Here is a 25,022-nt window from a genome sequence, read left to right on the forward strand (position 1 = left end):
AAACCTTAGAACATAAGGAAACCTATTATTATAAGTATGAATCCTTAGATTACAAGGAAACCCGTTGAAGATTATTCCTAATAAAACTAGATGTCTAATCCATGTTTGATTGTGTTTCCTTGTAATCTAAGGATTCATAGGTTTCCTAATAATCTACGGTTTCACTTATAATTGTCTATATTTATAAGGTTTTATACTGAGTTATCTACACAAACATTTTCCCAATCTCTTTCCTCCCAAATTGTATTCGGCCCAAGTTGTAGATTGTATTCGGCCCAAGTTGCAGACCCGGCCCGTAGCAGCCCTTTCTTGTGATATTTAGGCTCCCCTCTTCCAGAACCTAAATTAGATCGGCCGAACAAACCAGATCTATTTTTTCGCGACGCGTAGGGAAGCCGGTATGTCTCTCGAAATCCCAGTTATCCCCGATGAGGATCCGAAGCCCCGATCGGAAAAGATGGAAGTGGAAGACGTAGATTCAGATTCAGATTCAGATTTAGATCAGGAGTCAGATTCAGATCAGGAGTCAGAAGAAAAAGTGATGCATTGCGAAGTTTGTATGAAGGACGGGGTTCACATGTCACGTGATTGCCCGTACTTGGTGATTATTCGAGATCCCAAGGACACACCTATCGGGAAGCGTTATATGATAGTTTGCCGCGACTGTAGTCTGAGGGATCATGGCCACCCTGATGGAACCTGGCTAGGACGTGCGGTGATCAATTTTTATGAGCGGACTTCCATGTTTCGAAAGCCTGGTGTGATTTATCACAAGCCTGATGGTGACGATGAAGATGACATCCTTGACTAATATGTAAACCAGTGTTTAGATGGCAAAGAGTGGCTTGTGTTATGTTGTGTGTTTTCAACTTATGGAACTATGACTTAATGAACATACACCTATTGATGATTATGTCTCTTCATTTTGAAGTTGTTGTGGGTTTTCCAGAACTTGAGTTCTTTTTTATCCGTAATGTCGGTTTTAGGTCCTTTTTCTTTAGATTTCCAAATGAACGTGCTGTGTTTCTCATTTGCAACTCGCAAGTTGAGAAAAATTCCATTAGCTTTGGAGCCAACACTCTTGTTCGCTATGATGCAGAAAAATTGACTTCACTGACTACTCTCTCCCTCTATCGCCCGGAACTGACAGTCTTATGGATTTTGTTACCAGCAAAAAGAGGCTCAACCTAGCTTGATTGAGCAAGCTTGGACAATATAGCTATATGTACAGCCGGTTAAGTTGAGGGGTGGCTTCGATTTCATCAAAGAGCTTCTCCATTCGGGATTTGTGATATCCAAACCAGTATGTTCTCTTTATCCAGTTGGTTTAGTTTAATTGATTATATTCTCTCCAGTATATTAGTTTAATTTGTCTTGACCAGCTCCTGCATGTGTCGAATTTTGCTACAAATCAAAATCCATACAGTAGTTCTCCAGAACCATGCATGTTGCTATAATCTACTGTATTTCTGCTCATCAATATGCACAAAAGAGTTTCTATTATCAGTTCAATCGAGGATCTAATTTATATTCACATCAGTTCTATTTTTCCAATGTCTTTTCAGTATAGATTTTCTGTAAGCTGTATTTCAGTATAAATTGTAAAAAGGAAGCTGTATTAATTTTCAGTATTTCCAAATGTTTGCCCGTACCTGAACCGTGACCCAAATCCAATGTACACAGCTGTTGGCGGGGCTTTATGATAGCCTGCATCCACTGCTTTAGGGAGAGGATCATGGCCACCCTGATGGAGCCTGACAAGGACGTGCAATGCTAGATCCGAGGTTCTTTTATGAAAAGCCTTCAGGCCAGTTGACCTACCTGCCGATGAGAGTGAATACTTTGCCTGACTTACTGTGGGTGCTTCTCGTTTCCATCAGTCCTAATTTCAATGTCTTCTTAATACAGATTATTAGTATAAGCTGAATTTCAGTTCTGTAAAGGTTGCTAATCATGTACTTGGATTCTGTAGTTATGCGTAGAAATGCTTAGTGGGAACTGCTGCTATGCAAGTGCACAGTGCACTACATTACCATGAGAGGCAAGACAGTTGAAATGAAAAAGCTCGATCCCGACACTGGTTTTGATAAAAATCACCAACTTGAGAGGCACACTCAACAAGCCAACGTATCAACGATGAAATCACCAACGTATGCACACGAACTTATGGAGCGTATCAACATGCAGTCTTATATAAAATCATCAAGCACACACAAATAATCTTCCTATTAAAAAAAAAAAAAAAAAAATCTTCAATTTCAACAACAATCGTCAATGATATCAGTCAAAATAAGCACACCAAAATTAAAGCATAATTAACGTACGTTTCATGTCTACTACTGCTTACATGTAACTAGCTTATAGTAAATCAGTCACATTCATGGGCATCTCATCAATCTGGGTACTGTAGTACTGTTCAATGTCTCTTAAGATCCTGATATCATCGTTCTTGACAAAGTTGATTGCAACACCCTTGCTTCCAAAACGACCCGAACGACCAATCCTATGAATGTACAGCTCTCGGTTGTTTGGAAGATCATAGTTGATAACCAACGAAACGCTCCGAACATCGATTCCCCGAGCCCAAACATCTGTTGTGACGAGGACGCGTGATTCAGTGTTCTTGAAATCTTTCATTATAGCGTCTCTCTCTTTCTGAGGCATGTCTCCATGCATTGACGACACAGTAAAGTTATTGCTCCGCAGCTTTTCGCTAAGCCAATCGACCTTTCGCTTTGTGTTGCAGAAAACAACAGCTTGTGTGATCGTGAGGGTGTCATAGAGATCACAAAGAGTATCAAACTTCCAATCCTCTCTTTCAACTGAAACAAAAAATTGCTTGATTCCCTGCAGTTTTAAATACAAAGTTAATATTAACATATATTTCAAGAAAATAGTATTCAAATAAAAACTTGAAAGCAGAATATCATATATACCAAGCTGTTGTAAAATTATATATGTACCTCTAAAGTCAGCTCATCACGCTTGACCAAGATCCTTACAGGATCAGTCATGAACAGTTTAGTCATCTCGAGAATCTCATTCGGAAGTGTAGCCGAAATCAAGCAAACTTGGACGTCAGGCGAAAGATAGCGGTAGACGTTGTAAATCTGATTCTTGAAGCCTCTGCTCAACATTTCATCAGATTCGTCGAGGACTAATAATTTAATTTGTCGAGGACGTAGAGTTTTCCTGTCGAGCATGTCACAGACTCTACCAGGAGTGCCAGACACCACATGAACACCGTTCTCTAGCCTTCTGATATCCTCACCCAAGCTTTTGCCTCCTATGCATGAATGTACCTGAATATTTAGATAATTCCCCATTGCCATTATCACTTTCTCTGTCTGGGCTGCCAATTCCCTCGTTGGAGAAAGTATCAATGCCTGAACCCTGTAACATAGGGTAAATAATTAGGCATGTATTTAACAAATAATAAGCCCCAGTTAACACTAACAATTCAGAACTTGTATCATGCAAATAAGCAAACCCTAGCCCTAACCCTAACCCTATGTAGTGAAGGACATAAATGAATCAACTACTCCTATAAAAAAAAAAGTAGAAGAAGGGTTTAGCTAGCTCGGAAAGGATCTCTTACTCTCTGGAGGCGGTGTCAACCATTTGGCAAGCGGCGAGTGCGATCATTGATGTCTTTCCGGTACCGGACTGTGCCTGAGCGATAACGTCCCTTCCCTCAATAATAACTTTGATGGCCCGTTGTTGGATAGCTGAGGGCTTCTCAAAGCCATGGTTGTAGATGCCTCGGAGGAGCTCGTCTTTAAGGCACATATCTTCGAAGCTTGTCATCGGCTCTATCCCTTCCGATTCCCAGGTTACAATCTCCAGCTTCTTCTCTGTGGTGTTCTTGACACCCCGTTTTGTTCGGCTCGACCTCGAGGTTGCTGTTGATGCCATGCTTAAAATAAAACTCGCGACTAGCTAGGGTTTATTAATCTTGAGGAGTCCCCGGGCTCCTTTATATAGAATATTTCGTATTATTCCTTATTGTCTGAGAAAACCTTCCAAATCAGACTCGTAATATCTTGCAATCTTCCAAAACCATGGCAGAATGGATCTAGATTCTCTGCTTGGATTTATGTTGTTTGAATTTGTTTTTATGTCTTATAACTATTAGATATAGCAAGGATGACATAAAGATAACATAGCGGTCTTAGATTGTACTTGATCCTTGGTGTGTTTGGATGCGGGTGAATTTCCGAGAATTTAATCAAAAATAAGGAATTCAAAATTTCTTAGGACGGTTTCCCTCGTCTGGATTCTTATCTCATGAAATTTCCACAGGAAAATAATTGTGGAATTTGGGAGCTTAAATTCCTGACTTGAATTCTTTACAAAATAGGCGTCATTTGTCAATTCTTTTAACTGAGGTTAGCCTAGATACAAATTCTTGGCATTTTAAGACCCTATATCAAGAAATCCAAACAATGGAATTCTCGATTAATAAAATTTAAATTCATGGAATTATAACTCCCATGATTTCAAAATTTCTATGGACATTAAACTTACTTTATCCAAACACAACGTAGAAGTAATCCAAACAAATTCAAACAATATAAATCGAAGTAAAGAAGCCAAATATGGCAGAATATATCGTTATAACATATGCATGGCTCATTGGCAAAAATCTACACACCAACCTTGATTTATTTATTTTATTAATTAAAAATTGGCACGAACAATCGGTAATCTGTCAATGGTTATGACTAATTGTACTTCCAATAAGAAAATCCATGACTATTCTAAGTAGAAACAAACTCATGATTACACATCTATGATAAACTTTCTGGGGAACAAACTTATAAACAAAGAAACTTAGTGTTTTTTAGGACAAATTCATCTTCTAACTCTCTATTAGCCTACATGCAATTGTGGCACCAACAGAAAACCACTTCTTAGGAAACAAGTAGAACCATCTTCTAATTCATCATCTTCTCGAAAGATTATTACCAACTCACGAAGCAGTCTTGACCCGAAATAATTGTTCATTGACCATGTATCGACCCAACTGCCCTAAAATGTCCACCTGTTGGGCTAGGCCCACCCTCCCTCCTAGCCCACCAAATCCATCAAGTCAAGTTTGAGCCGAGGTTCGCAAGCCCAAGCCCAAATTGGCCAGCTAAAACCTTACACCAAGCCAGCCTAACAACCTATGTTGTTCTTGCATTGAACCGTCTGGCCAGTCCAAAGCATCTCGCTTGCCGGTTCGACGCTGATCAATCAGACTATCGTCGATTTGAAGCCGAACTTGACGTAGATGCCAACTTGATCCGCACGGCTCTACTTCCAACCGTCATCGATCCAACTCAGACCTATACCAATTAATAGTTTGATTCAACACTCCTTTTTCCCCTGACGATGCTGTACAAATCGCCCACACCCCAAAAATTGACTTGGTAATATGTTTTTTTAAATGCGAAAGTAAATCAAATACAATACATTACAGACAATTGCCTCTTAGATAACCAGTTCCTAAATCATCAAATTAAATGCATTGGGTGACTCTTCTCGGAAGTTTGTTTTCCCATACTCTTTCTTTTGTGGTTTGGTGGCTTGTGCTTGCAATTGTCGCAAAGTTTGCTTATCTATAAATGTGTTTAAAAGAGATGATGCTGAAACCTTGTGCAATTTTCTTGATTTCTTGGACAATTTGCTGAATCCTTCAAGGTAGGTTATTCTTCTCATTAACTACATCAATGACCATTTTTGATGAATCCCCTTCTACTTGGATGTGTGTAACCATCAATGACTTGGTAATATGTTGCTAACGTTGCAATCTCACTTCAAATATAAAATAAGAAATGCAGCAGGTGATAAGTCATACAATCCAACGGATCCAATTCGTCTCCCCTCACGAGTGTTGACTATCAAGAATCAAACAGAAAAAGAATTTCCACAGCGGCGGACCCCACCGCCCTCCCTACCACCACCGGTCCACCACCACAGTTTGCACTTCACACAGAAAGACTCGGGTCTCTCTCTCTCTCTCTCTCTCTCTCTCTCAGAAAATTCGAGATCCCATTTCCTCACCAAAACCATGGCCTTCTCGTCCTTCAGCGCTCGCCGCGGAGGCGCGTGGCCCCACTCGCTCCTCCCCTCCACCACCGCCTCCTCCAAATCGAAGCACACCCGAAAGCCCCGGCGACGCCTCCTCCTCCGCGACTTCCTCTTCGCCAACTTCTTCACCATCGGCCTCTCCGTCTCCCTCTTCTTCTTCTTCCTCCTCCTCCTCCGCTACGGCGTCCCGCACCCGATCACCGCCGGCTTCAAGTACTCCAGGTCCCCGATCCGCTTCTCCAAGCCGCCACGTAAGCCCGTCGCCCGAAAACCCGGCCAAAACGACGACGTCTCCGGCGCCGCCGTGGACATCACCACCAAGGAGCTTTACGACAAGATTGAATTCTCCGACGTCGACGGCGGGCCGTGGAAGCAAGGATGGAGAGTCGGTTACAGAGGCGACGAGTGGGACTCTGAGAAGCTGAAGGTGGTTGTGGTGCCGCACTCGCATAACGATCCCGGTTGGAAGCTCACGGTGGCTGAGTACTATGAGAGGCAGTCCAGGCATATACTCGACACCATTGTTGCTACGCTTTCCAAGGTCAGCTACCTGTAATTTCAGTCAATTGTGATTCGTTAGGTTTTCAGAGCTCTAGAGCTTCGAAATGCATGCACTAATTGGTTTAGTTTTCGCTGCTCAAGTCTCCGATTGTTAAGTTTGTATGCACTGATTGGTTCACTTTTTCATGTTCTAGTTTCGGATAAGCTCTTTGTGGTATAATGTGTCTAAAATGTGATTGGTTTTAGTTGGTTTTTGAACTTAATAAGTTGTGGAGTCTTGGAAGAGTGAACGGAAAGCATGGTAGAACAATTTTTTGTGTTTATAATTCGGTGCTTCTGTAGGGGATTGAGTAGAGTGCGTTTTGAATGTGTAGGATACTCGGCGCAAGTTTATATGGGAAGAGATGTCGTATCTGGAAAGGTGGTGGAAAGATTCCGCTGATGACAAAAGAGAATTGTTCACGAATCTGGTAAAGAATGGTCAGCTAGAGATCGTTGGAGGTGGCTGGGTGATGAATGATGAGGTAATATCTGTAGACGTTTTGTAGAAGTTTAATTGATTTCAAAGCCTAAGGTTCTGTTTATGCACATTTACATTGAGTTGGAGTTTAACCATGCTCCTAGTGCGTGAAGTGCTTGTGTAACCAATCCATAAGTTTGAAGCTTATCGGTTCCTGTTGTTTATGCAGGCTAATTCACATTACTATGCCATAATTGAACAGGTATTATCAGTTCTCTTTTGTAAGTTTACACTATCTATAGAAATGCATTTGTTCTGCTTATATACATCTTTCGTGTCACTGAATTGCTGCTTTGATATTTGGGTAATGGATGGTCAGATCACAGAAGGAAATTTGTGGCTGAATGAAACAGTAGGTGTTATTCCTAAGAATTCTTGGGCAATAGATCCCTTTGGCTACTCATCTACCATGGCATATCTTCTGCGCCGTATGGGTTTTGAAAATATGCTCATTCAGAGAACCCATTATGAGCTTAAGAAAGAGCTTGCACTGCACAAGAATTTGGAGTATATTTGGCGTCAGAGCTGGGATGTGGATGAATCTACTGATATTTTTGTCCACATGATGCCCTTTTATTCTTATGATGTTCCACATACTTGTGGGCCAGAGCCAGCTATTTGTTGTCAGTTCGACTTTGCTCGTATGCGTGGCTTTATGTATGAATTTTGTCCTTGGGGAGATAATCCGGTAGAGACCAACCAAGAAAATGTGCAGGAGCGGGCACTTCTACTACTAGATCAATATAAGAAGAAATCAACACTATACAGGACAAATACACTTCTTATTCCTCTTGGAGATGATTTTCGCTACGTTAGCATAGAGGAAGCTGAAGCTCAGTTTAGGAATTATCAGATGTTATTTGATTATATCAATTCTAATCCCAGTTTAAATGCTGAGGCGCATTTTGGAACTTTGGAGGACTACTTTCGAACCCTTCGTGAGGAGGCTGAAAGAATAAATCACACACGTCCTGGGGAAATTGGTTCCGGTCAGGTTGGAGGTTTTCCTTCTCTTTCGGGTGACTTCTTCACTTATGCTGATAGGCAGCAGGACTATTGGAGTGGTTATTATGTATCAAGGCCTTTCTTCAAGGCTGTTGATCGAGTACTAGAGCATACACTTCGTGCCACGGATATGATGATGGCTTTCCTGCTTGGGTACTGTGGGAGAGCACAATGTGAAAAGTTGCCCATCGGGTTTTCTTACAAGCTAGCAGCTGCTAGAAGGAATTTAGCTCTTTTTCAGCATCATGATGGTGTGACTGGTACCGCTAAAGATCATGTTGTCCTGGATTATGGGATGCGGATGCACACTTCCTTGCAGGACTTGCAGATTTTCATGTCTAAAGCTATTGAGGTGTTGCTTGGAATACGCCATGACAAATATGATATTAACCCTTCTCAGTTTGAGCCAGAACAGGTGAGATCTAAATATGATGTTCAGCCTGTTCATAGAGCGATCATGGCTCGTGAAGGAACCCGCCAAACAGTAGTCCTTTTCAATCCCTCGGAGCAGATAAGAGAAGAGGTTGTGATGGTTATTGTTAACCGTCCTGATGTTACTGTTCTAGACTTGAACTGGACATGTGTCCCAAGCCAAATATCCCCTGAATTGCAGCATGATAAAAGCAAAATCTTCACTGGAAGGCATCGTGTCTACTGGCAGGCTTCTGTTCCTGCTCTGGGGTTGCAGACATATTATATAACTAATGGATTTGCTGGATGTGAAAAGGCGAAGCCAGCAAAAATTAGATACTTCTCAAAGTCTGGTTCTTTCTCTTGCCCAACTCCATATCCTTGTTCGAAAGTAGAAGCTGATGTGGCTGAAATCCAGAACAGGCATCAGACACTCACTTTTGATGTCAATCATGGTCTATTGCAGAAAATAAGCTATAAAACTGGGACCCAAAATGTTGTGGGTGAAGAAATAGCTATGTATTCTAGCTGGGGAAGCGGAGCATATCTTTTTAAACCTGATGGCGATGCGCAGCCTATCATTGCAGCAGGTGGGCAGATGGTGATCTCTGAGGGACCTTTGGTGCAGGAAGTATATTCTTATCCAAGTACACAATGGGAGAAGAGCCCCATTTCTCATAGCACTCGTCTCTACAACGGAGAAAATACTGTACAGGAGTTTCTCATTGAGAAGGAGTATCATGTTGAGCTTCTCGACCAGCAGTTTAATGACAGGGAGTTGATAGTTAGATACAAAACAGATATTGACAACAAAAGAGTATTCTTTTCTGATTTAAATGGCTTTCAGATGAGCAGGAGAGAAACCTACAATAAAATCCCCCTTCAGGGCAATTACTACCCTATGCCTTCTCTTGCATTCATGCAGGGATCCAATGGTCAGCGGTTTTCTGTTCATTCCCGGCAGTCATTGGGTGTGGCAAGCCTTAAAAATGGATGGTTGGAGATTATGCTTGACCGTCGTTTGGTAAGAGATGACGGACGTGGTCTTGGACAAGGAGTGATGGACAACCGTGCGATGAATGTAGTCTTCCACATCCTTGTAGAGGCCAATATTTCTTCTGCATCAAACCCAGTTTCTAACCCATTGCCATTAAACCCCTCTCTTCTCTCCCACCGTGTCGGTGCTGACCTGAACTATCCATTGCATGCATTCGTTTCCAAGAAGCCAGAGGATTTGTCAGTGCAACCACCCCTGAGATCATTCTCACCCTTAGCTGCACCCTTACCGTGTGATCTGCATATTGTAAGTTTAAAGGTTCCCCAACCTTTAAAGTTCTCTCAGCCACCACTTGAAGATTCTAGATTTGTCTTAACATTACAGAGACGAAGTTGGGACTCTTCATATTGCCGGAAGGGCAGGTCTAATTGCACTAGATTTGCTGATGAAACTGTGAATTTGCTCAACATGTTTCGGGAGCTCACTGTATCGAATGGGAGACCAACTTCCTTAAATCTTCTACATGAAGACACAGATATGCTTGGGTATCCTGAGCAGTTTGGAGATGTTGCTGCAGAAGGACAAGTCCTCATTTCCCCCATGGAAATACAGGCTTACAAGATGGAGTTACAGCCACACCAGTGAGTGTACTAGTAGTGGATTTCATTATGGCAGTCTTCAGGACAATGCTTCAATGGGGCTCATAGCCAAGAGTGAGGAGACGTCACATGCTTACAAGTTGGAATTACGGCTACCATTGAATGTTTTGATTTCTCAGATCCCACTATTAACATAATCAAAAGTGTGGGATTATATGTTTGCTGCAAAGTCTCGGGGGAAAGACAGTAAATACGAGTGGTGATACATCAACTAATCTACCATCCAGGTTTAGCTCCTGCTGAGCAAGTTTATTGGGTTACATGAACTTGGAATTCGTTTTGTTGTGAAATAGCTGTTCCCAATTTTGCTTCAAGATAGTCGCTTTCGTGTTTACCAATAGCAGAGTTTTGAGTTCTGAGTTTTGTTTAGATCAGTAAATGGAAATGTGTCAACTCTGTACTGTTCTAGTTTGATCTATGCGCTGTTTGTTGGTCCAAAATGCATCCTGTATTTCACAATTTTGTAGCAATCAGAACAGCTGCGACTTTCTATAAAAATATGATCATGGATATACCACTAGGCGGTAACTTGGTATAAATAGTTGTGTTTTGATTCCCCTAGTATCAGACATTGTTCTTCTTGATCAATTTATTTTGTAATTGAGTTTGTAACAGGATCATAGTAATTAGAATCCAAATCGGCATGAAAGTACTACCAAGAGATGATCCCTTCATCGAGATATTTTAGCTATCAGTTTGTGCAGATGAAATTGTAAAACAAATTTATACAAATATCAATTGAACCTACGCTTTTTAAGTCACAAAAATTGGTGTGTTCTTTCTTTACTTGAGGACCGTACTGATGAATTATATTGCTGAATAAGAATGTTGCCTATATGTTTCTTGTGGCTAAGAACGATGTTGTTATTAGTTAGCAACAACAATCAGGAGTAATGGAGAGTAAATGATTTTGTGTCGAAGGGCTTCATCAAAACAGAAGACGAGATGCCTAGTCAAGCCAAAGTCATTTGGAATTCGTTATGTCATGTCTTCTTACATACGCACAATATCAAGTGAAGGTACGCTTATTGGTCACAAAAATTGGTCCTCTTTCTTTACGGGAGGATTGTATTGCCGAATAAAGAATGTTGCCTATATGTTCCTCGTTGCTCAATTATACAATATCATTTGTCCCACAAAAAACAAATTATACAACACAGATGTTAGCCAAAATTATTCAAGAAGTGGATGTAGGGGTGCAAACAGAACTAAGGAGGCATTTGCAATCTCTCTCTCAACCTCTACAAAATGATCTCCTCTTGTACACTAACGTTAAGAGTCTTGTGTGGGAGAACAATGCTGTTAATCACCACAACTTCGTCTTCAACAGTTACTGCTTCTCCTGCCAAAAGAAAAGGAGAGCTCATATGAGAAATCTTCATTAAACTGCACATCATCATAGAAAGTAAATATAAGAAACCAAGAATGCATACCAAGGATGGTAATTCCAAGCTTTGCATTGAAGTCTCCTTCGGCCTGAACCATTCAATTTAGTTAGCAACAATAATCAGGAGTATTCAAGACTAACTCATAAGAAGTTAATAACTCAAGAAAAACTGTAAGCTACTAATCTCATTCAATAAGCTTTACTAAATTTATATTTTAATTATCTCATTCATGACTGGCTTCAGCTTTTATGTCCTGGAAATAAGCTTTTGGTTATCTGGGATTTCTCTTTTCAAGATGTTTCCTTAGCATATAGTTGAGAGATGATCTCCCTTAAGTTCACATCTAACCGCCTTTTATTATGCCACGATGCAACTACTTGACTAGACTTGCCTGCACACGCGACCATTTCCCAATAGTTGACTTCCATCCAACAATAGAATGTATAACAACTGCATTTTCCTGTCATAAAAAAGTAAAAAGTAAAATAAAATATAAAAAACCTTTTAGTTTTAAATATTGATTGAAACACCAACATCAAATTGTGAAGTTCTAAAATATCAATGGGCACAGCTTCAATACCTTAATTTCCACATCATCCAAGACGATGCAACTTATAAGTCTTACTCCTGCACCTATCCGAACATTTGCCGAAAGAGATACATTGGGACCAATCTGTGCACAAAAGCGAATCACACTTCAGAAGGAAATGTCGCAGAATTAAAGTGGTAGTATCAGTAAAAAGTTGCTGTATGCATCCTGCCCAGCCCTACTTTATCTAACATGTGCCTGTGCAACTGTAAACAAGGACAGCACAAATTGGGTATGCCATAAACACAATACAAAGACATGACATGGAAGTGGCACTACCTTAGCACTAGGATGTACTTTTGCCGATGGATGAATATAAACATCACCAACAATTGTCGCATTCTTGATTCCATCTCCACTAGCTAAAAGATGTGAAGAGGTGAATCGAAATTGATAAAGATACAAAGACGAACACTTCAATGCCATCCTGTAATGTAAAACAACAATTATTATGAACTAACAATGGTAATAAGTTATAGAAAGGAACAACAATCAAGTCATAAGGTAACAGGCTCTACCCTGGAGTCTTGATCTGTTCCCAGAAATCCATGGTCTCATAAGTATATAACTGCTTCTTTCCAGCAAGAGGTGACAAAATATCTTGATCCAATCTGACAAAATCTGTAGGAAGATTCCTGTTGAAGAAAATGTATATTAGATCAAAACAGACACAAGGAAAGGCCATTGATAATCAAAAGATATGGAAAGTAAAAATACCATAGCATTGTGATTGTTTTGTGAGTGTGCATCAAAATATGTCCACATCATGATGATACACACATTGCAGTGACAACATTCAATAATAAATATATGTTGTAATGCTTTCATGCCACAAGAGTTGAAATTCCAGGGGATTACAAAGAAGGTAGTTAATTATGGAAACTTAAACAAAAAGATGTCAACTCATAAACAGGTTGTTAATTAGATACTACCTGGGAACCATGTTTTGCACCACACAATAGGGAAACAGTTCTTCTATGGTAACCTGGTATAAGTTCGACATTTAAACTTAATAAGTAAGAAACCAGGAGAAGGCGAACCTTGTAGCAGACTGAAGGGCTTCAAAGCTGGAAATACGGCGTAAATTGGCTGAAACGGACAAAATAATGTCACTGTCAGAAAGGTGGAGACAGTTTATTGCATATGGCAGACTGAATTAAACAATCAGGTGTGGAACAAAGTCAATGATTGCAAGCACTATCACCAATTCATTAGACCACGTAGATCTTATATGACATATGATGCAGACAAAGCAAAAACTTTGCTGTTTCATTGCATCTTACCGAACAGATTAACTTATCAAAGCTACAAACAGAACCTGTATCAGTCACATGGCTGTTTAATTTGAATCATGATTCAAGCTTCAACACATTATTGATTTATTCAATGGAGGTTCCATATTTGCAACTAAAATACATCAAACAGAACTTACAATCAAATAATCTTTAACAGGTGCTACTACCTATTGAAATATTTCATATAACGGCAAAGATATATGCAAAGAAAACACCAAGAACAAGTATTTCATATAATAGCAGTAGTGACTCAGTTCTACGGATGCAATACAGGGTGAGGCCAAGATTGTTTCTAGTCATCACAAACCAAAAAAAAATTAAGATTACTTGAGCTGGAGATTAACTCAAGGTAAAAACTAGCCAACAGCCAAATTGAACATGTACTAACAAAGACCAACCTCTGCCTTCCCGGTGACTGGAGACATCTTCAATGGCATTAAAGACTTCAGGGGTGAATACATAAACACCACAGTTTATCAAATCACTCACCTGCATTTCCAAAAATAGTCAAGGCTTAGAAATTGTGGCTGGGTACAAGCAACTGTAATTAAGGTCATCAAAGCACCAATAAAATGAATAACATCAGAAAACTAACTGAACTATATACATACAAAAGTCTCTGGTTTCTCGGTGTAATGCAACAGTTCTTTGGTGATCGGATCGGCAACCAACTCACCAAACTCGTTGGCAGATTCAGCAGAAACCTGCAGATACAGCCCAAAAAAGAGAGAGGAAAGAATAACATCACCAAAGGCAAAGTAGAAGAAATTCAATAGGGATAGAAACCAGCTTGTCAAGACACCAACCTTGATCACCAGCATTGTACCCATTCCACCATATCTTACATGAGCCTCTGCAAAATCAAACATCATCCGCAAGCAGCATTATGAATTACTCCTTCCAAGTCATCATCCATAACTCTAACCAACAACAATTCCATTATAACCAACAATATATCGCAAACCAAACATACCAAGCATATCTGCAAGCGGAAAGCTGCAGCATACATCACAATTCAGCAAAAAGATATGCGACTGCCAAACAAACACAATACACATGTGATCACAACATTATCTCACACACAAGACTACTATCAAACAAGAGTTAAGCAGAGAAGCGATACCGGGCTGTCTTCCATGATCAAATCTCTGAAGTAATAAATCCCACCAGCTGAGCCATGTGGTTTATCCTCTTTCAAGTACCTCACCGGCACTTTAAGCTCATTCGAAATCGAAGAAACATAGAGTGCAAATTCACGCTCCTCATAAAACCCAATCAGAAAAATCTGAGCCAAATTGGGTATCTACAACACAACACCAAACATTCTAAACAATTCACACCCCTTAACCAATAATGCTTGCAAAATCAAAATCCCAATAAGAAAACAAAAAAACAAACCTTTTTACAAGCTGAGATTGGATGATGAACCATGGCTTGCCCGGCCAACGGGAAAAGCGGCTTCGGCGTGTTGAACGATAGAGGCCGGAATCTAGTACCTGACCGGAAAAATCAATAAAGCTCAGAAAAGGTTGAGAAAGATTGAAACTTTGATGAAATTGGAGGAAATTGAGATGACCCAGGTACCTTTAGTGGGGCCTCCGACCATGATTACGGCGACGACCTTCTCTCCTGAGCTGTCCATGCCGGAAATGGAAACCCTAGATCTTGAGCTTAGGAGAAGAAAGTGGAAGTGAGTTGGGATTGGGATGGAAGCAAAGTGTTTGAGTTGAAGGTGGAGACTTGGAAGAGAAGTGAGTTGTGTTCGAGTGTCCAAACTCCGAGGAGGTTTTAAATATCTGTTATGACTTTGATGCAGGGGGATCCCGAGAGAGAATATTATTTGAACCACCAAAGGTATTGACCAAACGACGTCGGAAGGCTCACGTTGTGTTTACGTAAAGATTTTGGAAAGTTGATTTTTTTTTTTTTTTGGAGAGAATATTGGAGTTTGATCAAGAAATAATTTCCACTTGGTTAGGAAAGAGACGCCGTTATGAGAGGTAACAAGATTCATAAGGTTGTTGGAGGCTTGAAGCCTCAGTCATTTGAGTGTTTAGTGTAGATCTTCCGGGAAACCACTCTGATCTTCAGGGAAGCCTCAGTCATTTGAGTGTTTATTTGTTGGAGGTTGTTTAGTAATTTGGGCTGTGGACGAAGGCGTTGCCCTGGACCCTGGTATTCAACTAGGCCTAACGGTTGTCAAGTCAGTGCTGGCACAATTGTGCATTGTTTTGATTGGGAACTTCCGGATAACATGTCACCAAATGATTTGGATATGACAGAGGAGTATGGAATTACGGTTCCAAGGGCCAAGCATCTATTGGCTATTCCATCATATCGCCTTTGCAAGTGATCACAATTTGTATGTAACGCATTTTCGTGGTATTATCTTGTTGTTCTGGTTTTCTATTCTATGTGACCACTGTTGTAGCATATCTTGTGTTTGCTTTTCTTTTGTATAAGGGAAACCAGTCATGTAACAATATGCTGTAATTCAGTTAAATTTAGGCTGGCTGTTTTCTCCTTTGTTGATGGTATTAATGGTTATGTTTTGACTTTTGAGGTTTGCTGAGTATTTTCTTCCATTGTGATTTGGTTTACTTAATTGATTCTTGAAACTGTTATCCAGAATAATGGGTTTTTTTTTGGCCATATGTAGTGAGGGAAAATGTGCAAGTGCAATTTGGTGTGAGCAGGCTGTCTAGTGGTCTGGGACACTTTATTTGCCAGTAGAGAGGTGATTCTTCCATTAGTGTTGTTGCTTTTACTATTTTACATCAATTTATTTTTACAGTTTTTAAATTTATTTCTGATTCAGAAATACCAAAAGGTTAAGTTGAGAGTTCAGTAGAAGTATGTGACGTGAGTCTTTTCAATAATGTATATATGCATGACTTTATAACTCCATTCTAGAAATATATATTGAAGATTTATATAATCATTACCATTAGGTTGTAGTGTTTTACACTTGACAGTAGTCATTTACTGCCGGAATAATTTGACAATAAGTTTGGATGTGTGTGATATCCCTGTCTATGTATCCCCGTCCTGCTATCCTCATACCTCCTGATGATTTCTTTGGAATATAACTTTGCTTGGAATGGTGGTGGTGCTTTGGTTGCTTTAGCTTTGCTTTTCGTTGGGCTTTCTTTTCCTTTTTGATCCTTTGGCTTTAGGCCAATGTTCATACCACACTAAGGATAATATTAGTCATCAAGTTAGTTAAAGAATATGCCAAGGGTGGACACTTGGTTTACCAGACTTCAAATAGAAACAGAAAAGATTTCACATATATATCTAGTGCTCACAAAAAAAAAAATCATACTAAAAAATAAACACAAACCAGACGCTGCTGGTTCTGTTGTTCTCTTTTGTCAAAGATCGGAATTATGGCTGAAGGTGTTGTCGCAATTGTGACCGAAGGGATCAAGCCCCTCGGAGAGCTCATCAATTTAGCAAATTCTTGTGTGGAGTCGGCAACCAAATTGAGCTTGCACAGAATGAGCTGCACTTGATCCGGGGATTTCTAAAAGACGCAGATACGAGGCAACAAGATGAAGAACAAGTACGCATTTCTGTTAAGCTTAGGATAGGTTTTGTGTGGAAGGAAAGATGTGAAATTCTGGCTTAGGAAACAGTGAAAATTGGATACCGATGATTTGCTTCCAAAGTTGAGGAGCCCAGTAAGATCACAATATCTTTGAACAATGGAAAAACAGATAGATTCCCTCTGTAAGCTAGCTATGGCGAAAGTGACTAGTTGGGGCCGCGATAATCATAATAGCAAAAGGAAAAGTACCACTCACATGGTAGGGTACACCTTTCGGCCTTATCGATCACAATGTCGGATATTGCATTATTGGAGGTAGCTACTAGCTACTGTAAAGAATCTTTGCATAAAGAAGAACTTTGGTTTGGTTTCCCATACACCCGTAGAAACATCAAGTTCACCAATTTGAGAGGATCAGAGATATGGCTGAAGGTGTTGTCGCAATTGTGACCGAAGGGATCAAGCCCCTCGGAGAGTTCATCATTCAGCAAGCGAAATTCTTGAGTGGTGTCGGCTACCAAATTGAGCTTGCGCAGATTGAGCTACATTTGATCCGGGGATTTCTAAAAGACGCAGATACGAGGCAACAAGATGAAGAACTAGTACGCATTTGTGTTAAGCTTATCAGAGATGCTGCTTATGACTTGGAGGATGTCATTGAATCTTTCGCCTTGAAGGTGGCTATCAGAAGTAGAGGTGGTACTGTGAAGATGGTTCTCAAAAGGTTTGCCTGCATCTTCAACGAAGGAGTTCATCGATACAAGATTGGGTTCGAAATTGAGGATATTATGTCTAAACTTTCTCATCTAAGGTCGAGTTTGCAAAGTTACAACATACGGCAGACAAGCGGTAGTGAAAGTGTTGCTTCAGCTTTTAAGAGGCAACGAGATCGAAGGCTAACTTATGGACATGAAGTTGAAAGTCATATTGTTGGGTTGGAGGAAAACACTGATAAGCTGGTGAAGGAGTTGGTGAGAGAAGGAAAGCGTCACCGTATTGTGTCTATTTGGGGGATGGGCGGCTCTGGAAAAACCACTCTTGCAAAACAGGTTTTTCATCAAGATGAAGTTAAGCGTCATTTTCATTGTTTTGCTTGGGTCTGTGTATCTCAACAATGTGAAGGAAGGGATGTTTTGGAAGAGATTTTGATTGAACTCACTTCCCCAACAACAGAGAAAAGGAAAGAAATTTCCAAAATGAAAAAGGATGAAATAGCACGGGAGGTCTGTTGTATCCAAAGAGAAAAGAGATGTCTGGTGGTCCTTGATGACATATGGACTCTAGAGGCTTGGAATTCGATAAAAGCTGGCTTCCCAATCAATGAGGAAACAGAGAGCCGGATACTACTTACCAGTCGCAAGAAAGAAGTTGCCTCGCTTGCATCTGGAGCTGATCATCGCCACCAACCTCGACCTCTTGACGAAAAACAAAGCTGGGAACTATTTGAAAAGATTGCGTTATCTGGAAGAGATGAAACAGGTATGTCTATTTTCTTTTTTTGCACCAAACTATACTTCTATCTATACATTTCTAGCTTAAGGTAGACAGTTTTTTGTTACATCAATATAGCACCTGTCAATCTATATCTTTCCCTTACTGAGTCATGAGGATACTTGTTTTAATTATGCTGATAAACTAACAAGCAAAACAATAAGCAACTAAAATAATGATTTGATTTCTTTCCCAGAATATGCAAATAAAAGAGAATTAGGACAGAAGATGCTTGAGCATTGCTCAGGTTTGCCATTAGCTATCCGTGTGCTCGCTGGTCTTCTAAGTAGACGAGATAAAGTTGAGGAGTGGCAAGCAGTTCTTAGAAATGTTGATAAGTACATAATGAGAGGCACAACTGTCCTTGAAAGAGAAATCTCAGGTCAGGAGTATGGTGTGTCGTGTGTCTTGGCATTGAGTTATGATGATTTACCATCTCAGTTAAAACTCTGCTTTCTATACTTGGCCCAGTTTCCTGAGGATCATGAGATACCGGTCAAAAGATTGACCCAATTATGGATTGCAGAAGGGTTTATAACTTCAACAATAGATTTACATGGTTCATTGGAAATAATGGAAGATGTAGCATATGATTGTCTCACTGAACTGGTGGAAAGATCTATGGTTCAAGTTGTAAATTATGGTTCAAGTGGGAAGGTGAAAACTTGTCGTCTCCATGATCTTATGCGAGACTTGTGCTTGCAAAAGGCAAAAGAGGAGGACTTCCTCGATGTTGTTGACTTTTCTACGGGTCGAAGACTAACTGGTAATAAGGTTCGAAGACTAGTCCTTTATCTGGACAACAAATCTGAATGTGAGTTCAGCGGTAAGGATGGAAGAAATGGCCACATTAGGTCTCTATTATACTTTAACCCCACATACTTCGGACAAAAGCGGAGCAAAAGAATTATAAGATCAGTATTCAACGACTTCAGATTGCTTAGAGTCTTGAAGTTTGAAAATATGGGTACAGAATATGAGTTACCGAAGACGATTGGGAACCTAGTCCACTTGAGGTTTCTAAGTCTGAGGAGGAGCGCATTTCGTGCGTTGCCGTCATCTGTATATAAGCTGATACTTTTGCAGACTCTAGATCTGCGTGGCTCTCGTTATGAGATCAAAATCACAAATGTATTTTTGAATATGGAGCAACTGAGGCATTTATATTTACCTGTGAAGCACACTGTAAGCGGTCGGAAACTGTCATTTGCAAAGCTGTGCAATTTGCAGACGTTGGTCAATGTTAGAATTGAAAATTGTAATTTGAACGATCTTGTTCGGCTACCCAATCTGAAAAAATTAGTCGTAATTGCATCACGATCTAGTCAGTTGGAAAAGTTGAAAGAAATGTTGGTATCAGAAAGTATAACATATGAGCATCTTCGGTCGCTATCTCTGACGGAAGACCAAAATAGTACTGAGGAGGATATACATATACCAATAGACATAGTATTAAGGTGTCCTCATTTATACAAGCTGCGACTGGGAGGGAAAATGTCAGAGTTACCGGAACAGCTCCGGGGCTATCCAGACCTCACCAAGATAACACTGTATAGTACAGAACTGAAGGGTGACCAGATAGAAATACTGGAGAAGCTGCCAAAGTTAAGGGTGCTTTACCTTGATTACATGTCTTTCGAGTCAGAAACAATGGTTTTCTCCCAAGGAGGCTTTCCTCATCTGGAATTTCTTACCCTTTGTTATTTGTACGATCTCAAGGAGTGGAGGGTGGAGAAAGAAGCCATGCCTCTTCTTCACAGATTGAGCATTACCTTGTGCCCGAAATTGCGGGCAATTCCAGATGGGCTTCAGGATGTTACTACCCTCAAGGAATTAACGATTAACGGGATGCCCAGAAGATTCTGCAGTAGGGTTGACGAAGGAGGAGAGGATTTCTACAAAATCAAACATGTGCCTTCTCTTATTATCACAAATATCGAACCAGAAATGGAGGAAGCTGCAGGGGCGTCTCAAGTGGTAGCGGGTCCAGCCGGTGACTCTCATCAGGAATCAACTGCGGACGGTACGTCACTAAATGACTCAATCATATCTTAACCATTTACATTTATTTTCATCAAATCCTCAAATCGTATGATAGCGGTATGTGATTAACATATTCCTGCTTGTAAATCTTGATTATGAGCAGCTCCTCCTCCACCTGCTGATGAAAAAACAGAGGAAATACAAGCTTCTTCCACTTCTAACCTCCCTTGTCAATAAATCCACAAGCCGCTGCTTTCTCAATATTTATTCGCAACTTCAGCCACACTGTACAGGTATGGCTCTTTCTTCTAGATTATGTTTTCGTTTGAATTTGATTTTTTACTGTATAATTACTATACTTAAAGGTTTTGGTCTGGAGTGACTTGTTTACTTGTAATATCAGGTTCACTTTTCATGCTGAAACTTTGTACTGAACTGTTTACTGCCGTGGTTAGGCATATACATTACGCTGAATGTCTGGGTTTTAACTTGTTAAATTTTGTGTGTGAAGGAAGTTGAAAGTTTCTGACGACAAAGCCTACGTATAAAGTTGGAAGTCTGCGACGACGAAGCTTTCACATACTCACGCCTAAGCGAGACTAATGGACAACACCATTCTCTTTCAAATAGGGCTAATGAACAAATTCATGCAAATAAGATGAAAGTACATGTATGTGATAGCGAGGCTAAGCTTATTGAAAAAAATTGCGTTTCACTTCAAATGAGGTGCAAAACCACAGAGGAATTTGTATATTGATTGCAAGTAGTTACATATCCAATAAGATTATCACCCTTTCAATGTTTCTTCATGTTTCTTTACATGTCAGCAAAATTACATACAACCAGAAAGAAATATGCATTGCTGATCAAGGAGAAAAATATTTGTATCAAAAACCTGAGAAGTATGTTTGACAAAATCTATCTCGTTCTGTTGAGCCCTCTTCGGAGCTTCAAGATGTATCCCAAGAAATTCAAGGACACTGCTATAAGCACTGCAGAACCCAGAAGTAACTACCAACAGCTACTTGAAGTAGTTTATCAACCAATTTTAAGTAATCTCTTTGAACACACAATAAACAGGTGAGGATAGAGATCAGAAGTTATAGTGCTATCACTCGACACATTCCAACTGCACTGTTAAATCCTTGATTCCAGCATCATGTAACAAGTGTGATACCTGAGCTTTTGCAGAACCTTTGTCAATTTCCGTAGAAACATGAAGATGGAGCGTACCCACTACATCTGAGTTTGTGAAACTCCACACATGCAAGTTTTGAATACCAGAAACCCCCCTTATCTTCCTAACATCATTAAGAGCTTTTCTCAAATCCTGCTCGTGTGCCCTGGGAATTCTTTGGAGCAAGACTTCTGCAGAGTTTCTGAGCAATGGGATAACAGAAGATATAATCAAGACTGAAATGAATATCGAGCAGGCAGGATCAGCGACAAGCCATCCCTTGTACCTAATTAAGAGCGTTGATATAACAACTCCAACACTTCCCAAAGTGTCAGCCAAAACATGCAGAAATATTCCTTCCATATTGTGGTCAATGTGGTGATGTTGATGCTTGATTGATTTTTCTGGCAGTATATTCAGCTCGGAACCACCATGCTGGTGACTCTGGCCATGGTGGCCATGGCCGTGGTGGTCGTTCTTGTGGTTTTGAGCATGGTGGTCATGCTGGTGACTGTGGTCATGGTGGTCGTGCTGGTGGCTGTGGTCGTGGTGGTTGTGCTGGTGGCTGTGGTCGTGGTGGTCATGCTGGTGACTGTGGTCGTGGTGGTCATGCTGGTGGCTGTGATCGTGGTGGTCATGCTGGTGGCTGTGGTTGTGGTGGTCGTGCAGATGATCTTTGCAGCCAACAGAATTACCATGTTGGTGATCGCTGTCACACGATTCTTCAGCGCATTCTTGAGAAATGGCTATACACTCCTCAAGCTTTTCATGACCTTCATGATTATGTGCAACAGACTTCTGCGAATGTTGATGATTTTGGGAGTGCGAGCATGATCCAGATCCACCATGGGCATGATGATGCTCCTCATGAAAGAAGATCAAGCCGACCACATTGACAAGAAGCCCTCCAATCGAAACAACTAGTAAACTGCTAGTTGACATCTCTTGAGGGTCCAAAATCCTCTCGAGTGATTCCAACACTATCAGTGCGCCAACCAAAACCAGGAAAACAGCATTTGTATATCCTGCAAGAACCTCAAATCTCCCACAGCCATAATTAAACTGATTATTTGCAGGCAAACGTGAAATATACGAAGCATATAACCCAATTGCCAGAGCAGCACAATCAAACAACATGTGACAGGCATCTGATATCAGCCCCAGACTATTGCTCAAGAACCCAGCAATGAACTCCACAAACATGTACGCAGTATTGATCAGAAGGAAAAGTGCAATCTTCCGAGACTTCCTCTCACTCAAAATATGCCTAACAGGCTTCATAACAGATGCACTAAATGACTCGGACGACTCCATTCCCAGTTCAAGATAACTCGTATCAAAAGGATCCAACTCCCTAACAGCAATGTAAAGCAACATACCACAAAGCAACAGTCCCCAGAGTGACAACTCGGCAAAATAGAACAGCTCCAATACAACAGTACACAAAAACGTCACCAAATACTCCCTCCGAAAATCTTTCGAACTCACGGACTTCTCATCACTATAACCCTCACTCAAAAGCACACCGAAAACAACAGTGTTTGCCAGAGGCCAGCCCAAGTTCCCAATCGAAACTCCATCCCCCTCAGCTTCATACACGAAAACACTAACAACAGCAGGAATAAACAACACAACAGTAGTAAAAAACAACGAAATCACACGAACCCTCTTCCTCCCCAACTGCCTAATACTCCCCCAATTCATCGAAACCCTCTCGTAACACCCCAAAAATCCACACAAAAACGGAAGCAGCATTGGCCAAAACCTCACGCAATTCTTCACTCCCAATTTCGGCGCCGAAAACGGGAAGCATTCAATCCGATCCCAGCTCATAGACAACAAGAACAGCCCAGTAACAAGAGCAAGAAACCCACGAACCTTGGAAGAAGACCGATTCCGATCACCACCGCCGTTACTCTGCTTACTCCCCTCGGCCAAGAACCGAGCCGCCACATTTCCAGACATCTCGGCGAGGATCATGGCGGCGGCGCCGCAGTAGCGGAGAGCTTGGAAGCGGAGGAGGAAGACTCCGGCGAGGAGAATCGATTTCAAGACAAGGAGTCTGTGCTGGGATTGAGTGATATGAGTGAGTGAGAAGATGGGCTGGTTGTTGCTGGGCTTGTTGTGAAACGGGTCCTTGGAGGCGGCGGAGGAGGAGGTGAAGAGAGAGAAGGCTAGGGTTAGGAGGAAGGAGAGGAGAGAGACGAGGAAGGAGAAAGGGAAGAGAGAGAAAGAAGGGGAGGAGCGGAGGAAGGGGAGGAGGGAGTAGAGTGATCGGAGGGAGAGGAGGAGGAGGAAGAGGAAGGAGAGAGAGGATTTACTTGCGGCGGAGGAGGAGAGGGGTTTGGGGTTGAGAGAGGAGAGGCGGTGTTTGGAGGGAGTGGCGGAGGAGGGGGTGAAAGGGTAAAGTGGGTATTGGCGGGAAGTGGTGGGAGTGGTGGAGGCGAAAGTGGTGGGGGTGGTGGGGCGTTGAGGGAGGGAGAGGCGGTGGGGGCGGTGGTGGTGGTGGTGGTGATCGGCCATTTTGGGATTTTGGTGGTGTTTGAGATTTGGAGAGCTAGCTGCTTCGACGTTTGAGAATTTTCAAAGTCAGTGAAAGATCCGAATGAGGGGGTCAGGGACCCGGATTTGGGTCCGAAGGGGGGAGACTTTTGACGGCGGACTGGCGGAGTCTATGGTCAACGTTTTCTAGAGTGTTGGAGACTTGAGGGTCTTTGGCTTGTGGTTTGGGTCAGGTCTGGGACGGGTAGGGACGGTTCAGTAACCGGCATGTACCGATCTTGATACAATGATATCGATGGTGCAATCAGGTTTGGCCGTTTGGGTCGGTTTGAGAAGTGAAACTTCGGGCATTAGTACCAAACTGTCTTGATCCTGATCGATTCATGACAGTTTGGACCAATCATATACTCTCAATTTAAACTTTGAACTTAAGTACGTTGTTTTGCATGTGTTTTCATATATAAATTTATAAGTTTATAAGTAACTTAACTGTGTAAACTGTAAATAGAGAGAATGAAAGCAAAGTAAGAACTTAGAGACATGATGAAAACTCTAAATTATATGACTTAAGAAATTAGGAAATTTCTCAATTACGTCACTAAAAACTTCAAAGGTCTCACACTGATACTATGAGATGGTTCGAATCCTTAGAGATTTAGAGATTAAGAATGTAAGAGGTTTTGATGATGATTGAGAGAATGAGAATGAGAGGTTGTGAGGCTTCGATCGATGATTGAAAGAGGCTTGGATTCATTTTTATAAAGGGTTTCGAGACTCAAATGCAGGTTGATGTTGTTTTAGGGTTTGAGAACGCGAACCAAAATTCTTGTTTTGGGGTTGATTATGACGACAGGTCGTGCAAGCCTTTTAAGTGATTTG

At 41.0% G+C, this 25,022-nt stretch overlaps 6 protein-coding genes across 6 annotated transcripts; 2 read left to right on the top strand and 4 right to left on the bottom strand.

The window, feature by feature from the left end:
• Nucleotides 1-2,358: 2,358 nt before the first annotated feature.
• Nucleotides 2,359-3,915, bottom strand: LOC101296481 (DEAD-box ATP-dependent RNA helicase 34-like). The gene is made up of 3 exons (XM_004297908.1): nucleotides 3,599-3,915; nucleotides 2,964-3,393; nucleotides 2,359-2,847 (listed from the first exon to the last, which is right to left on the bottom strand). Exons 1-3 carry the CDS (start codon nucleotides 3,913-3,915, stop codon nucleotides 2,359-2,361), a joined length of 1,236 nt encoding a protein of 411 aa, XP_004297956.1.
• A 2,140-nt stretch (nucleotides 3,916-6,055) lies between these two features.
• On the top strand, nucleotides 6,056-10,854 carry LOC101296768 (alpha-mannosidase 2x-like). Its single transcript, XM_004297909.1, has 4 exons — nucleotides 6,056-6,616; nucleotides 6,951-7,100; nucleotides 7,266-7,298; nucleotides 7,416-10,854. The coding sequence occupies exons 1-4, from the start codon at nucleotides 6,056-6,058 to the stop codon at nucleotides 10,152-10,154; spliced, it is 3,483 nt and encodes a 1,160-aa protein (XP_004297957.1). The 3' UTR covers nucleotides 10,155-10,854.
• A 344-nt stretch (nucleotides 10,855-11,198) lies between these two features.
• On the bottom strand, nucleotides 11,199-15,248 carry LOC101314646 (mannose-1-phosphate guanyltransferase alpha-like). Its single transcript, XM_004296507.1, has 14 exons — nucleotides 15,025-15,248; nucleotides 14,839-14,936; nucleotides 14,564-14,743; nucleotides 14,414-14,474; nucleotides 14,247-14,293; nucleotides 14,052-14,144; nucleotides 13,839-13,929; nucleotides 13,186-13,234; nucleotides 12,664-12,780; nucleotides 12,425-12,572; nucleotides 12,137-12,229; nucleotides 11,948-12,016; nucleotides 11,602-11,644; nucleotides 11,199-11,510 (listed from the first exon to the last, which is right to left on the bottom strand). Exons 1-14 carry the CDS (start codon nucleotides 15,080-15,082, stop codon nucleotides 11,410-11,412), a joined length of 1,248 nt encoding a protein of 415 aa, XP_004296555.1. The 5' UTR covers nucleotides 15,083-15,248; the 3' UTR covers nucleotides 11,199-11,409.
• A 976-nt stretch (nucleotides 15,249-16,224) lies between these two features.
• On the bottom strand, nucleotides 16,225-17,376 carry LOC101315224. The gene is made up of 2 exons (XM_004296509.1): nucleotides 16,784-17,376; nucleotides 16,225-16,634 (listed from the first exon to the last, which is right to left on the bottom strand). Exons 1-2 carry the CDS (start codon nucleotides 16,886-16,888, stop codon nucleotides 16,419-16,421), a joined length of 321 nt encoding a protein of 106 aa, XP_004296557.1. The 5' UTR covers nucleotides 16,889-17,376; the 3' UTR covers nucleotides 16,225-16,418.
• On the top strand, nucleotides 16,225-21,115 carry LOC101314935 (probable disease resistance RPP8-like protein 2-like). Its single transcript, XM_004296508.1, has 3 exons — nucleotides 16,225-18,469; nucleotides 18,678-20,504; nucleotides 20,628-21,115. The coding sequence occupies exons 1-3, from the start codon at nucleotides 17,413-17,415 to the stop codon at nucleotides 20,699-20,701; spliced, it is 2,958 nt and encodes a 985-aa protein (XP_004296556.1). The 5' UTR covers nucleotides 16,225-17,412; the 3' UTR covers nucleotides 20,702-21,115.
• Nucleotides 21,116-21,212: 97 nt separating this feature from the next.
• LOC101297055 lies at nucleotides 21,213-24,164 on the bottom strand. The gene is made up of 2 exons (XM_004297910.1): nucleotides 22,415-24,164; nucleotides 21,213-22,315 (listed from the first exon to the last, which is right to left on the bottom strand). The coding sequence occupies exons 1-2, from the start codon at nucleotides 24,162-24,164 to the stop codon at nucleotides 21,576-21,578; spliced, it is 2,490 nt and encodes an 829-aa protein (XP_004297958.1). The 3' UTR covers nucleotides 21,213-21,575.
• Between the last annotated feature and the right edge of the window lie 858 nt (nucleotides 24,165-25,022).

This window comes from Fragaria vesca, linkage group LG4, assembly GCF_000184155.1.
Source record: "Fragaria vesca subsp. vesca linkage group LG4, FraVesHawaii_1.0, whole genome shotgun sequence".
In the NCBI taxonomy this organism is placed as follows: domain Eukaryota; kingdom Viridiplantae; phylum Streptophyta; class Magnoliopsida; order Rosales; family Rosaceae; genus Fragaria; species Fragaria vesca.